The sequence below is a fragment of the Odontesthes bonariensis genome, chromosome 7 (genome assembly GCF_027942865.1).
Source record: "Odontesthes bonariensis isolate fOdoBon6 chromosome 7, fOdoBon6.hap1, whole genome shotgun sequence".
Lineage (NCBI taxonomy): Eukaryota > Metazoa > Chordata > Actinopteri > Atheriniformes > Atherinopsidae > Odontesthes > Odontesthes bonariensis.
The window spans coordinates 22,445,638-22,459,238 of NC_134512.1; the positions used below are offsets into that span (position 1 = coordinate 22,445,638).

Here is a 13,601-nt window from a genome sequence, read left to right on the forward strand (position 1 = left end):
ATTATTTTATAAGTATAGAAATCGTGTGAGTAATTCAGCCAGAACAGAGAACTTGCCTTTGTCTATTCTCTTATTCTTTTATCAGTGCATGCTCGCACTGTTGTTTTTTTTTCTGCTTTGACTCTTAATGTGTTGTGAGCAGCAAAGAGAGCTTTCTTGCCTCGCTGTTGTCTTGTGTAAGTTGCTGTGACAATGAAATTGAACAATACAAAAGAAATGAGGACCCTCATTGTCAGCAGTGGGAGTGAGTTAACCATTAATGAGAACTTTTCCTTTCCCCCACCAGCTGGAGGGGGATTTTTTCCCCCCTTTCCTCCTTTCCTCTCAAGACCCAGGAAATTGATTTAGAGCTATGGTTAAACACTTTCTGTAAATCATAATGATATGCTTAGGTATTGATTACCATCGGAGTGGCACTCTTTGAGCTACCAACAGCCTCATTGAGTGGGATGGGTTTTAATTACCCTCACCCTTTCATAAACCCCACTGAAAAGCCTAATGAGGTCACAGTAGGTTTTAATTGAGATTTGCATACATTACAGTCTAACAGAAAAGCACAAGAAATAGCCTGTTCTCATCCCTCAAGCTCTTCACTGTCAATCCTGGACTCCTATGAACACAAACTGTATTTACTGGAGCAGGGGATGAAGAGGAGGAATGAGGAGGAGGAGGAGGAGGAGGATAGGGTCGGCTGGAAAAAACTCTCAGGGCACTGCTCACTTTTTATAACCCCAAACAAAAGGTCTGATCTCTTTTCCAGCCTCACCCTTTCTCTCTGCGCTTCCATCTCAGGGTCAAACCAGCTGTCAGATGGGGAGCCAATTTTCTTTTGTGCATTAAAATTCATTGCTTAAAAATGAAATGGGCTATACTGTAATTGCCAAGCCCGGCTCCAAATAACAAACCTATGGTGCAAACCAGCACTGTATAAATCAAACTGCCATAGGGACCCTGGAGAAAGTGCAGAGTAAACAATCTGGTCTTTCCCATGACTCCCACAGGGTTCAAAGTTCCTCATCGATCAGAGCCCAGCTGTAGAGATCAGACCACTAAGTATCTGTGAATATTCTGCAGCGCATGTTATCTAGACAAGGGCAACGTGGCTCACACAACAGGAGCTGCGGCCTTGAAACAACTCTGACGGGAGTGCTTCTAGATTTAAGGCTGGTCGTCTTCAGGTGTGCTGCTTCACTAAGCAAACAATGTCGAATTATTATGAGTTGAGTGGCATCATGTTAATACAGATGAATCATTGCATAAGTGTTTTTCTGGAAGGAAAACTGTATATTGTTATGTGATCATTTAACTGGCAGCCATTGCCCTGAGGTAGCCTGTAAATGCCAGCTTCATCTGATTCTACAGCTTCTCCTGTTACTGACATCATTAAAAACCACACGGCACTAAGATCCCTTTGTTTACTTTTGGTGATCCCCAGCTAGCTTGGGCTGTGGAACTCAGCGTGGTGAAGTCTGATTGGTGGATTAATGAGAACTCATCTTAAACCAACTTCATGATACTAACAGAAGACAGAGCTCTGTAATGAGGACACACCCATCTGACCTACATTCTTCTCAGTTTGAGCATTAGGAATTCTGAAACATTGCAAGAAGTCTTTTTTGATGTTTCTCTCAGAAAACCAGCGCTCTGTTTGGTTTGCATCGACACGATCAACCATTAGGTTGGTATCAACTCACCCCAATTAAAAGATAAGGAAGACATAAATCCACACTGAGTGTCCTCCACATATAAATAGCCCACCCCTCAGTAGTTCCCCTGAAGATGTCACTTTCATCACAATTAATGAACTAAGTCCATATTCCCGTGCTCCACCAGCCACTCCAGACTAATGGATCACAATGACAAGGACGCTTTGTCTGCTCCTCGCCACACTGTCGCCACCGCCCACATGACAAGCCAGTTGGCTTCATCTTAAACATGAACCTGCATAACAAATAATCATTATAACCCTCTTGAGATTGTAAGAGTTGAAACTTGACCCCTTTAAATGTCATTGACCCTCTAAATGATCACCTGTAATTGAACACTGGGGACAACAATTTTGCCCAAGGCTTCACAATGTGGCTGGAGCAGGTGTATGCCGCTCTGAAGCTCTTCATGCATGCGCTAATATCCTCTGAAAATGACACAGAGGGACCGCACACATGCCACATCTCCCTTTATCTCAATTAAAAACCCATTTTCATGTTTCTCCATGCATTCCTAAATCAGCTGCAGCGAGTAAACATCCCCAAAATCCTCTAGCAATGAACAGTGTCCCCTTGAGGTGCTCCATGTCCTTTAATGAACCTCCAATTAGGGGAGAATGAGCGCTATGCTGTGCTGTCACACTGAGGAGCTTTGAAGTGTACTAAATGCAAAGCAGCTATAGCACTGTATACTTGCAGAGGGCTCGCAGACAACAAGGGCCAACCAGAGAAAGAAAGTGTACAAAAGTAGCTGAAAGGGAACCCAGCTCATAAAGTGTGTGGGTGAGAGCAGAGAGAGCAGAAGCACAGATGGGTTAGGAAGTTCAGGAAACCGCTAAGCTTTAGCAAAGGTCCTAATATAGATTAAATGTGGACAAATAGTTTATCCTTAGGCAAGCTTAGCTTAATGAGTTTTCACAGTATGCACAGAATACGAGTGGTGAAACTTATCAGCTGCTGAACATTATGAGCTATGCAAGCTCAACACAAAAAGAGGACAGTCTTCGATGAAAAAGCTCCATCTTGCAAAGCCATTTATCATTTAATTCCGTTTTTCCGATACGTGCTGTGAATATAAAGCAGTTCCTCTCAGAGCTTGTGAGCGGGACTCTCCTGAACTACTCACTAGGGAATGATATCATGTGAAACCCAGAGGGTAGAAGTCCTCGGACCAGGCAGCTGACACGCTCCTGAACAACAGGCTGATTAAGTAGAGATAAGTCCCAGAATGAACAAATGCACAGTCAGAAACAGACTGACCATGTGTTGTCAACATCACTGCAGGCCACATTCCTTACATCCCAACTGGGCATACATCCAGCTGTTAGTTCAACACAAACCGTTGTTCAGACACCAGTTATCCTGCTCCTTAAAAGGTTTGTATAAAGAGAGTTCTTGACATTATATCTCTTGATATCTCTTGACCAAACTCTACTCATCTTCATCACAGATCCTTTCTGTGATGAAGATGAGCAGAGTTTGGTCTGAACGTGGGTGTGCGTGTGCCTGTGTGAGTGAGACAGAGACCCTCGCTCTCTCACACCAGAGACTTTTACCTAATTGTTTCAGCACCTCTATCCGACTGAGTGAAGATACAAACTGCCTGCATGAGAAGGATCAATACAATGCCCAAGCACACAGTCACTGGTGCATTGATCCCCTGGAGTTCCAGCTCTTAGTCTGCTGGTTGTTTGGCAGTGAGGGCATGTGGTAGCAGCATACAATGAACACATAAACACTTCTGCACCGCTGCCTCTTACGACCTAGCTAGGGCTTTTCCCACACTGTATTTTGGGGGATGACATATCGCCTTTGGGGCTTTCCACAAAAATGAGTTAAAACTCAATTCTAAAACCTAATTCTTCATAATTACTGGCAACAACAGGGACATTATTTGTTCTTCTGCTTTCTTGCCTTATTGTCCACAAGTTCTTGCAATATTGTCCTTCTCTTTGTATCAGCCATCTCTTATGAGTCTCTTTGCTGAACAAAAACAAACCAAAAAAATTGGCAACAATTGTATTTGAACCAATAGAAATGTTGGTAATGTTCCCATGGGACTTTATTTTAAAAGCCCGTTCAAGGGCAGGGCTGTTGTATGGTCAAATGCTTATGTGAAGACAGTTTACATCACAGATGGCCTCAGCAGAAGAAAACAATGGGAAATTTAGAGCAAAAAAAATAAAAAAAGTGATCAAACCAACACCAAAGTCAATGATATAACAGAAACAAGAAAGAAACAGTTTTGACTTTGGCTTGAATGAACATTTTTTTCAACATTTTTTTCGAGCGTCCGTTTTAGCACATGCTGGAATCTTTCCAGCCCTCTAAAAACAGGACGATGGTATCTACGGCAACCCCGATTTGGTGTGAGAGTGGCCTTTGTTCGCAGAGGAGTGTTTGGCATCTCCACTTAGCACTAGTTCCTGATAGAAAACAAAGGGGAGCACAGCAGAGCACTTTACAACAGGAGGGGGGACAGTTTGGCCAGCCATTTGTCTAATGAGCAATCACACTCTCTTACAAGGCCATATGTTGGTTTGAATACAGCTAGCTCCCCTGTGTAGAAAGGGTAGAAGCTGTTTCATCGCTTACTGATGGCTCCATGTAGCGCACATGTATCCAAACATTCACAGAGTTAGCAAAGCTTCAACAAGACGAGGGGGAAAAAATTTCAAAAACAACAGTGCAACTTGCACTGTGATTAAGTACAATTTGGGCTTTAAAGTGCAACACAACGACCAAAACAAATCCTTGAGCACGAAGCATTTAAATGTGTATTTTTGAGCGTGGTGAAAGAGATAATCATATATGTTTTAGTTTCCATTACAAATAAGTTCAGAAGAAAACCCCAAAGTGTGTTAATGAGTAAACAGCGTGGAAGCAGCTTTACTTGTATGGATACCAATGTATCTTTCTGATTATAAGGCAGCGTTATACTAGGGCAATCAGTTGTGATGATAAATATTTAATGTGTTTACAAACTTCAAAGAATGACATTCATTTTATTTTGTTTGTTAATACTTGGGTGTTATGTTCATAGTTTTGGTCCTTAAATTTGACAAAACGAACTAAAGACAGAGGCCTGGAGTAACAGTGCAATACGTCTCTCAGCATCACTGTCGCTCTTTTTTTGTTGTTGCTTTGAACGGTTGTAGGTCTATTATATTAGGCTGCAAAAGTATTTTGTTTGGCAACTGTTAATAAATCCCATAAATATCAAAAATGCACTGAGAGATTTAAAACTTATGCACTTCTCTAGTGATGTCAGGCAATCGTTTAGTTGTGTAGCACAAGTTTTTAGAGCAGGTGGAATTTGCCTACTGCAACAATACTGTAAATTTAATAAAAGAAGCAGATGAGGCCACTATGACATCGCCCACTGATTTGTGGATTACTGTTTTTAAGCATCAAGTCTGCAATTGGCAGTTGCCTTTCTCTTTTTGAAAGCGCCAGATAGTAGAGCTGCATATCAATAAGTGCTACCTAACTGGACAAATATCCCTCATTTTTAGGCCTATTGTCTGCTTAATTTTTTAAACTTTTTTTCAAAAGGACCAACAACAAACTTTTTAGGATTGAATTTGCCAATTTTCCAAAATTTCATGAGATAAATTGATTTTCTTTGGAGGGAGTTTGTTGGAGGAAGACATGTTTTGGAGCCTGCCCATGACAAGCCTCAGTGGTCATCTTCTTTAGGGCACTGGCTTCAGAGCCTTTGGCTACATTCATATTTTATATACAGTAAATGGTGGCAGCTGCACACATAAACATTTCCATTTCCCAGAGCACTCCTTTGCATAAACTGCATATGAAAGAAGAAAGTAGATATCTGTTCAGTTGTTATCTGAAAAATTAAGCCGATGTTGAAGTGCCCTAAACCTCCATTAAAAAAAATGGCCCTTAGGGGGAGATGCATCAGTTTGCAAAATGCCTTATTACATAAAAGTCTATGGAAAAAAAAAAAAAGTATTTTTCTCATTTAATTTGAAAACTTAGTGGGCAATGTGTTTATGTCTTACTCGCTAGTTTCTATCTTATATACAGCATAGGTTAATCTTTTTTGATTAAAAAGTAGTTAATGCATTAACATTATTGTCCAAAAGTGTAAAAACTCCATTTGTTGAGAATGGTTGATAGCCTAGCAAGCCAGATCCGTACAGCAAAAAGCTGTACAGGGGTCTAGTGAAGCTGGATAGCAGTGTGGGCGTGATAAACGGTTGTCTGTTAAGTTGCCTCTGCACGCAACGCCACGCAATAGGATGGCGCAACAACCAATCAGAGCGTCGTCCCACCAACGGAGCAAGCTGGTAAATTAAACTTTTACCGTACCCGGTGAGCAAAACTCCGAAAACGTCCTTTTTTTTTTTTTCAAGAAAAACTTAAGTGCAGTTATCTGTTTGTCTCGCAAAGAAAAATGTACGTTTAAATCTTCTAGAGCAAAACGACCACAAGTGACTAGACTAGCCCGGGAACAAATTCAATTTGCGGTCGCTAGGGTCGTCTAGATTTCTAGGCTAAAAGGTTGAGTGATCAAAAGCTTAAGAATAGTTACTGAATGAACAGTATCCCTGCATGCACTCACTCGATAGGAGAATGACTATAAGAAGAACAGGATTATTCTTTAGGTCAGAACTTACTTCATTTTACATGTCACTTATGCATGTAACACATATTTTTATGTGTCTGGTTGACCGTTTTGACGTTTATGTGCTATGACCGATTACAGCTGATATGTCTGGGTCTAAGGTCCCCTTTAACCTCTCAGTCTATACAGGTCTGCTGCTTAGTCATGCCTGGAATACTAATGTTACTAATGCCAATGCAAATGAAAGCCTAACAAAGACCAGTGCCAACCTGCTGTGATGGTTAAAGGACAAAAGCCCGTCTGCCTGTTTGGAGGACCAGCTTCACGCACTAGCTCTCCCCTCAGCATCCTGCCTGTTGTTGAAGGTAACAATGGCTTTGCGCCTGTGCTGTCAGCATCTTACTGAAAAGAATCTGTCAACAAGCTCTTTCTGCTGTGACTCTCACTCATTTAGCATATGTGTGCTGAGGCAGAAACTGCTCGTGACAGCAGCAGCAAAAGTATATTTCACACAGGTACATGTATCTATATTGTGTGTGTCATGTGTGTTACATTTGAAGAGAACACGTTACCATACCATCTGTATCTGCTTGTTGCTCGTCTTTGTTCAGGTGAAGCTGATGACTCCTCTCGCTTTTCTCTCCTCTCCCCTTTTCATGGGCTGTTGGACAGAAGCACAGGAGAAGAAGGCACAGGTCAAGATTGAGCTAATGAGATGAATAAACAAAAGAGCACCAGCGAGGAGAAATAGAAGTGGCACATTTGTCTTGTTATGTGAAATGCATTCAGCAGAATAAGACTTGAGGCTTGAAAAACCCAGAAAAGGAAATTCTAGGACACTTAAAATGACAGAGTTTTCATTTATTATGTATGAAGCGCTCGATCCCAGCAGTGCGCTAATCTAAGACTGCAAAAGTGTTTTATCTGTGTGAATATTTCACTTCTCAGCTGTAAGGCAAAATGAACAGGAACAGAAAAAATGATTGCAACGTTGCGGGCAGGTAATAACTATCTTCTTCAAGTTAAAGGAATTTACTTGAACCTTCTAACTTGGTTAATCGTCTTTTATTAGAAAACCAAACATACCATTGTCTTCTCACACAGTTTCTGACTTGACCTTGAGGATCATCTGAACTTGTGCATTATTCACAGGAAGTAAAATACCTTGCTTTCTAACTACACATAGCTGGCTTTAACTGTCAGTGTAAGATATGTCCCCAACCAAGTGTGTCTAATGAGCATAAAAGCTTTAAACTTTTTCCTGACTCCACATTGCTTTGGCACAGCTGTCTGCCAGCTGAAAATAATGATATAGCAATGAGGGCCAATTAAACTACTGATACTCCAGCCTCCATGTGCAAAAATAGTCAGTAGCATGATCTTGATTGACAATACTTTGGAGCCAGTTTCAAAGCTCTGGCTCTGACAACTAGCACCAAAAAATGGTGAGAGCTGCCTACGAAGACATGAGCAGCACGCAGCTCTTGCCACATTAGATGGTGCTATACGCAGACGGATATTCTCATTCTGACAAAGACTCAGGATGGAGAGAATCCCTGGAGTATTCCGGCTGATCGAGCCAGCCACATCATCCTGCCGACACACCATATTGCCAGCAGACCACTTTCACCAGGACACAAAACCCAAGTGACAGTGGCAGCAGCACATCCTCCCCCATACATACGGGACTCTGATTGCATCTGGGAAGGGCAATCAAAGCCTGAGTGAGGGAAAGGGACAAAACTGTAAAGTGGGGAGATGCACTGGAATGATGCACTCCCTTATCTTGGAGGCTTGAGCTGAGAAACTGCAAAGCACACACTCAGACAATCAATAACAGTGGCTACACACGCACAGGGAGCCAAAAGATGCACATTTGTTGAAAACGTAATTTGCAAAATATTCACCACATGGGTTAGCATATTCCTCAGGCAATGCAACACAGTTATTCCTTTCCATTTTATCTAAGCATATTACAGCAGCCGCAGATGAGTAAGTAATTCTCATTATCATGGTCTGTAATGCAGCACTGGGTCGTTGAGTGGTCAAATTTTATCCTGAAGCCTGTTGCAAAAGTAGTCTCTTTTGAACCCCTGTTTAGAGATCTATTAGCTGGTGGAGAGCAACAGTGTTGAGAGTCCGCATTATTTTTGGTTTCCATGGAAACCCTTTCATGGTAAAGTGGAGCACCAATAGGATGCGGGAGCCTCATTGAATCGGTTATGGGGGTGTGAGGAAAGCTCAGCGCTTACGGCTAAGAAAGCACAACAATGGGACTAGCCCTCAAGGGGGACTAGAAAGGCCAGGCCACTGAAGGTCCAACAAAGCATGGGACGACTCAACATAAGAGAAAAGGTTTCATCTACATCCGCTCAATGGCTTTCTAAAGAAACCGCTCTTGCCAATTTGTCATTGACATTTAAGCTCTCGAGCACTGTGGCCAATTTAAACATAAAGGCAGTTAATTGATAAGCCTCCACTGATAATTCAGGCTCTGACAACATTATTACATCATCTATCCTGTTTCTATCCCATCTAAAAAAAGCGACGTGTTTTGAATTGTGTGCTTTCACATACAGTATCCACTGTACTGAGCCCTCAAAATTCAATTCACATTAGAGATGGCAGAGAAAACTGTAGCAGCAATAAAATAATACGAATATATTCCAACATATGTGCCTGCTACAAACTGCCATCATCGAGCCTCGTGGGACGTCTGTGATTTGTACAACTGACAATCAAGTATCATTGGCAACTTTTCTGGACGTTAGAAAATTAGAATGACTTTTTGAAGGGTGAACTTCAAACACACATACCTTCCAAGGCAACTGGATTCTTCCAAGATTTAAGAGGTTATGATCAGGAGAGAATCCATCGCGCCATAGCAACAAGTTTTACATTTGTAGCCAAACCACATTTGCTCAGAACAATCAGCATGGGAGTCTAATGTTTTTTGCTGCGACTGTATGTTGGCAACTACAAGTTTTAGGGATGACAGAGAACAACAGCAGTTCCAAACAAGGTTTGCTTGTTTTCTCTTAAAAAAAAAAAAAAAAAAGAAAATCAAGTTCAGTCGTGATAGACAGATGGTTCATCCAATTACATCCAATTACCTACCAGGGTTTTTTTCAAAGTACCTGCCATTTTACAAACAGTTTCCACTAAGTAATTCCCAGATGGCTCTGTGTAACCAACCATCTGGCACGTCAGCTTAACAATGTACCACCTACCAAGACACAACATATTTAAATGATACTGCAGCTCACATCTCTCTGTGATGACTGGGTTTCCATTGGTACATAGTCACCAGCAAAATTGTTTAACCTCTCTCGCATTGGATTCCAGTTGCAATAGACCTTGAATAATTCAACTGCTAACTGCATGCATGATCTTTGTGATCAATTTGAAATGTTTTTTAGGGGGATTTCAAAGTTTCCTTTTTTCATTGCTTAAACGAACACTTTAATAAGAAAATTCCAAAATCCTGCATGTTAATTCTCTTTTTTATGATTCTTTGTGGCTTGTTTTCACATTCCCATTGACTGTGGCCATTCAGCAATGATGGATCTTCGTCTTCAGATGTAACTGGACAACACACTGAATGAATTTGGTTATTTGGAGCACAGCCAAGCCTGTATGCATTACTGACGGTAGTCATTTGTGTTTTCTCTTGCCCTTCACCAGTCACCTCCTCTTTCACTGAAGCTTGGACTGAAATGTCAGAGGTCAGTGAACAGCAGGTAATTTGGTGAGCGATACTTCCTCTGGGGACAGGAAGAGGAAAGAAAAACAAGCAGGAAGTGGCAGATCTTCCATCTACACTTCCCAGCTGGGCCTGACATCAACCTCTCACTGGTGTTGACAAAAGCAAACTCTGAACTTAAGCGGCAACGTTAACAGGTCCATCTGCACCCTCAGGCTAATTTTTATAAACATGCCTATAAAAGGGGAAAATCTAGACCGACCTCTGGATGTCATCTCTCCCAGGTGATCTCTCACCAACCTCTGACAGTCCATATACATCAAGCTGTAAAATTACAGAAATGAGAAAGGGGGCACTTGCAGGCAGCTTTACATCTCCTGAATGTCTGATTCAATGAGTGCAGTACTGAGGTAGAATTATCACCTTACTCCATCTGGATTTATTGATCTAACAGTGTGAGTCAACCACCACAGAAAAAGATAAACCACCATGATGGAGAAACAATACGCTCTCTGATCAGAGGGCACCACACAGCTAATCACTCATTCTTTCCTCGATGGTCACTCCTGTTTTCTTTGTTCTCTGCAGTACACAAGGTGATCTGGGGGGAGCTACACAAACAGGCAAGACTGCGTTCAAGCATTTGGGGTACACAATTATTCCAGCTGAAAGATGCAGGCTGAATTCATAAAGAAGTCTCCTGCTTTGTGCTTTCTCAGGGTTAATTGTTTGGGGCTAAATGGAAACCTGATGAGAATGCGGACCCTGGAAATGTGTTCTGATGGTGCTATTTTGATGCAGATGAAAGATGACACTGTGTCGACCTCTTTGTGACAAACATTAGCCAGGCCACTTCTCTGTGTAGCAGGTTTCTCAGGCACCAGCTTGTTTCTCTCATCTATGCAAAGACACTTTCATCAGAGCACAAAGTCTTTCCAAGAGTCTTTCCAACACGTGCAACCGGTTTCTATAATTACAGAATTTCTACCTCTGTGATGAAGAACAGCAACTGAGCTACTTGTTGTTATTTTCTTTAACGTATGCCGGTCTAACTTAACCAGCTGCCTCATTTACCGCCACACTTTCACCCTACTTCCCAGGCCCCCAGGTCTTGCCCAAAATCTCCGAAGAGCTAGGGGCCTGGGGGGCATCACTATGCCGCTTTGAAGTCAAACGATTAAAGAGGAAAGACCTGTCGACTCGGGGTGATGAGGCTAAGGTTGGGAGAGGAGGAAGATCAGTGTGAGGGACAGGGAAGGCTGTGAATACTGAGCACTCAGGACCCTCGGGACACAATTAAGCACAGGTTTTTTTAGTAAGGGTTACAAAAACACTGCAAGGATATTAGCAGCACCGTCTTCCAAGTCAAGGTAGGAGTTCATTACTACGCACACAGAGGGGGCTGTTAAACCCAGTTTGTTCACCAACTCATCCAGCCACAGGCCTTGCAAGCTGTCGAACAGCCGCATGATAACCATTTCCATTCCAGTTAAATCCTGAAGCCAGTAAAGCTTGAGAATTGCACAGCGCTGAGCTCAGGGAGCTTCACCCCAGAGTGGAACTGGGATGAAGATCCGGGCTGTCTCCACAAAGAGGAAGTTTGCACAGTGTTCCCTGAGGATGTTTTCCTCAGCTAAACAATTTGAGTGCACAGTAGACAACACAACAGATTTGTAGTCAGTTAAAATTAGGTGACTGACAAGAGAGTGAAATCATGTAAAAAATGTTCTTGAAATGACCAGAGATGCAGAAAAGAACAGCCCTGTTCACTGATTTACCTTCTGATTACTTTGTCAGTAATCTTTGCTTGAATTTAAACTTTCGACTTCGCATTAAAAAAAACACAACATCGTGACAATTTAGAAGAAATTCAGAAGAATTACAGTTCCAGTAATGACTATGAACTTTCACATGTTGAATTGATGTCAGTTATATGCGGTAAGCTGTACGACACTTTTCACAAGACATTGACGGTAGAGATGTGGGGCCACCGCTATCCTGCAAGTCAAACCAGGCATTTAAACATGTGTAAAGAACACATCTGGTAACCATTTCAAGGCCTCATTCAAATTTAGCTAAAATACCGTAGAGCAGTAGGTTTTCCTGTATAGTTGTTGAAATAAGATTCTGCACCAAAGAACAATCAAGCAATGATTATTACCAAAAAGTGCAGGAGAAAAAAAAAAAAAAACAGTAATTTATCTGTAATGTTAGCTGCAATTAATATATGTCCTTAATGTGCCCCCTACTTGACCCTCCTGTCAGCCTGCAACTTATGAAGCTGTTTAGTGTGCTGACAAACAACTCGGTAAACATCACAATGCAGAAGATGCATGCGAAGTGGAAACAGATCATTTGCGCAGTGCCACCAGATGTAACTCATTTTTGTAATTAAAACCAGTGATACTTTGAGTTTAAACTCAGATGCTGAAATGTTCGTGTGCTCAACAAGCCGTGCCAAAACAGTGATGTTTTGCATTCGCCGATCTGTATGCTCCATGGCCACTTTGTGGCGGCCTGCAGAACACACCGCGGAGCAAATGAAAACAAAAAGTTTGACAGGACTGTCATTATTACAAAATATAAATCCAGACACAAAGCTCATAACAATAACAAAAGGGAGAATAAAAATGGGTTGAAGGACACTTGAGTGATAGAATTGTTGCTTTCAGTTGTGTTTAAAAAAGATAAAACACAACTTTAAAGACCGGGCTGGAAGAACGAGCATATGCATGTAGTTGTTAACAACCAAATATGTGAGCCTCGTTACTTTGGAAAAAATACAGACAGCAGTTAATATTCAAGGCCAAGTGGGATTTTACATTTCACAATTCTGTCAAATTAACATTAGGAGAAGCAGGACCTGGTCGTTAGGGCAACACAACTATGAAGCAAGTGTTGCTTCGTTTGTACAACAGACTTGAGGAAATATGAGCATCTGTGTTTTATAGCAGAGGCAAACCACCACCAATGATACAAACATCACACTTGCTAAAATCCTGAACGTTTCACTCACTCTTTGGAAATAAACATTCCAACTGAGGAGCCCATAATGTTTTGATCAGAAAAAATGTGAGCATGCTAAAATCTATTTCTTTTTGACGAATACATTGAGCAGTAAAAGTTTGATCCATTTTTTTTTTTTCCTCAAAAGTAAACAAAAGTATAAGATATCCAACACAAACAGCTGGTAAATGGTAGTAGCTTGTGTATTTCAAACAAACACAAGCTAAAAGTAAATGTGTGGACAGTAACCATAGAAGCATCTATTGATGATCCATCTTAAAAACTGTCAGGCTAAATATATGCAAAATAAAAACAATGAAACAACAACAAACAAGACAAAAAAGCTTGACAGTCATATACGTAAGATAAAATTGCAACTTGGTTCAGCAAGTTTCTGTCACTGAAAAACGTATTATTGTTAATCATTTAGGTCATCATGGAGGTATAACCCATCTTTAAAAGACATTTTTGTCAAATTCAGTATGATTACGTTTGGAAACATTTCAAACTGCCATAAAGCATTAGCCTGGTGATGCAGCAGGATTATCATGAGATTTGCAAGATCCAAGTCATGAAAGATTCATCTTGCCTGTTCTGC

General features: G+C 41.3%; 1 protein-coding gene across 1 annotated transcript in view; it reads right to left on the reverse strand.

Annotated features, from left to right (window-relative positions):
* tspan18b (tetraspanin 18b) overlaps nucleotides 1-13,601 on the reverse strand; it is a 35,651-nt gene that overhangs the window by 8,559 nt on the left and 13,491 nt on the right. Inside the window, exon 2 of the mRNA XM_075471022.1 lies at nucleotides 6,872-6,955. Coding sequence (XP_075327137.1) covers nucleotides 6,872-6,874 — 3 coding nt within the window. The 5' untranslated portion in view covers nucleotides 6,875-6,955. The remainder of the gene's footprint in view (nucleotides 1-6,871; nucleotides 6,956-13,601) is intronic.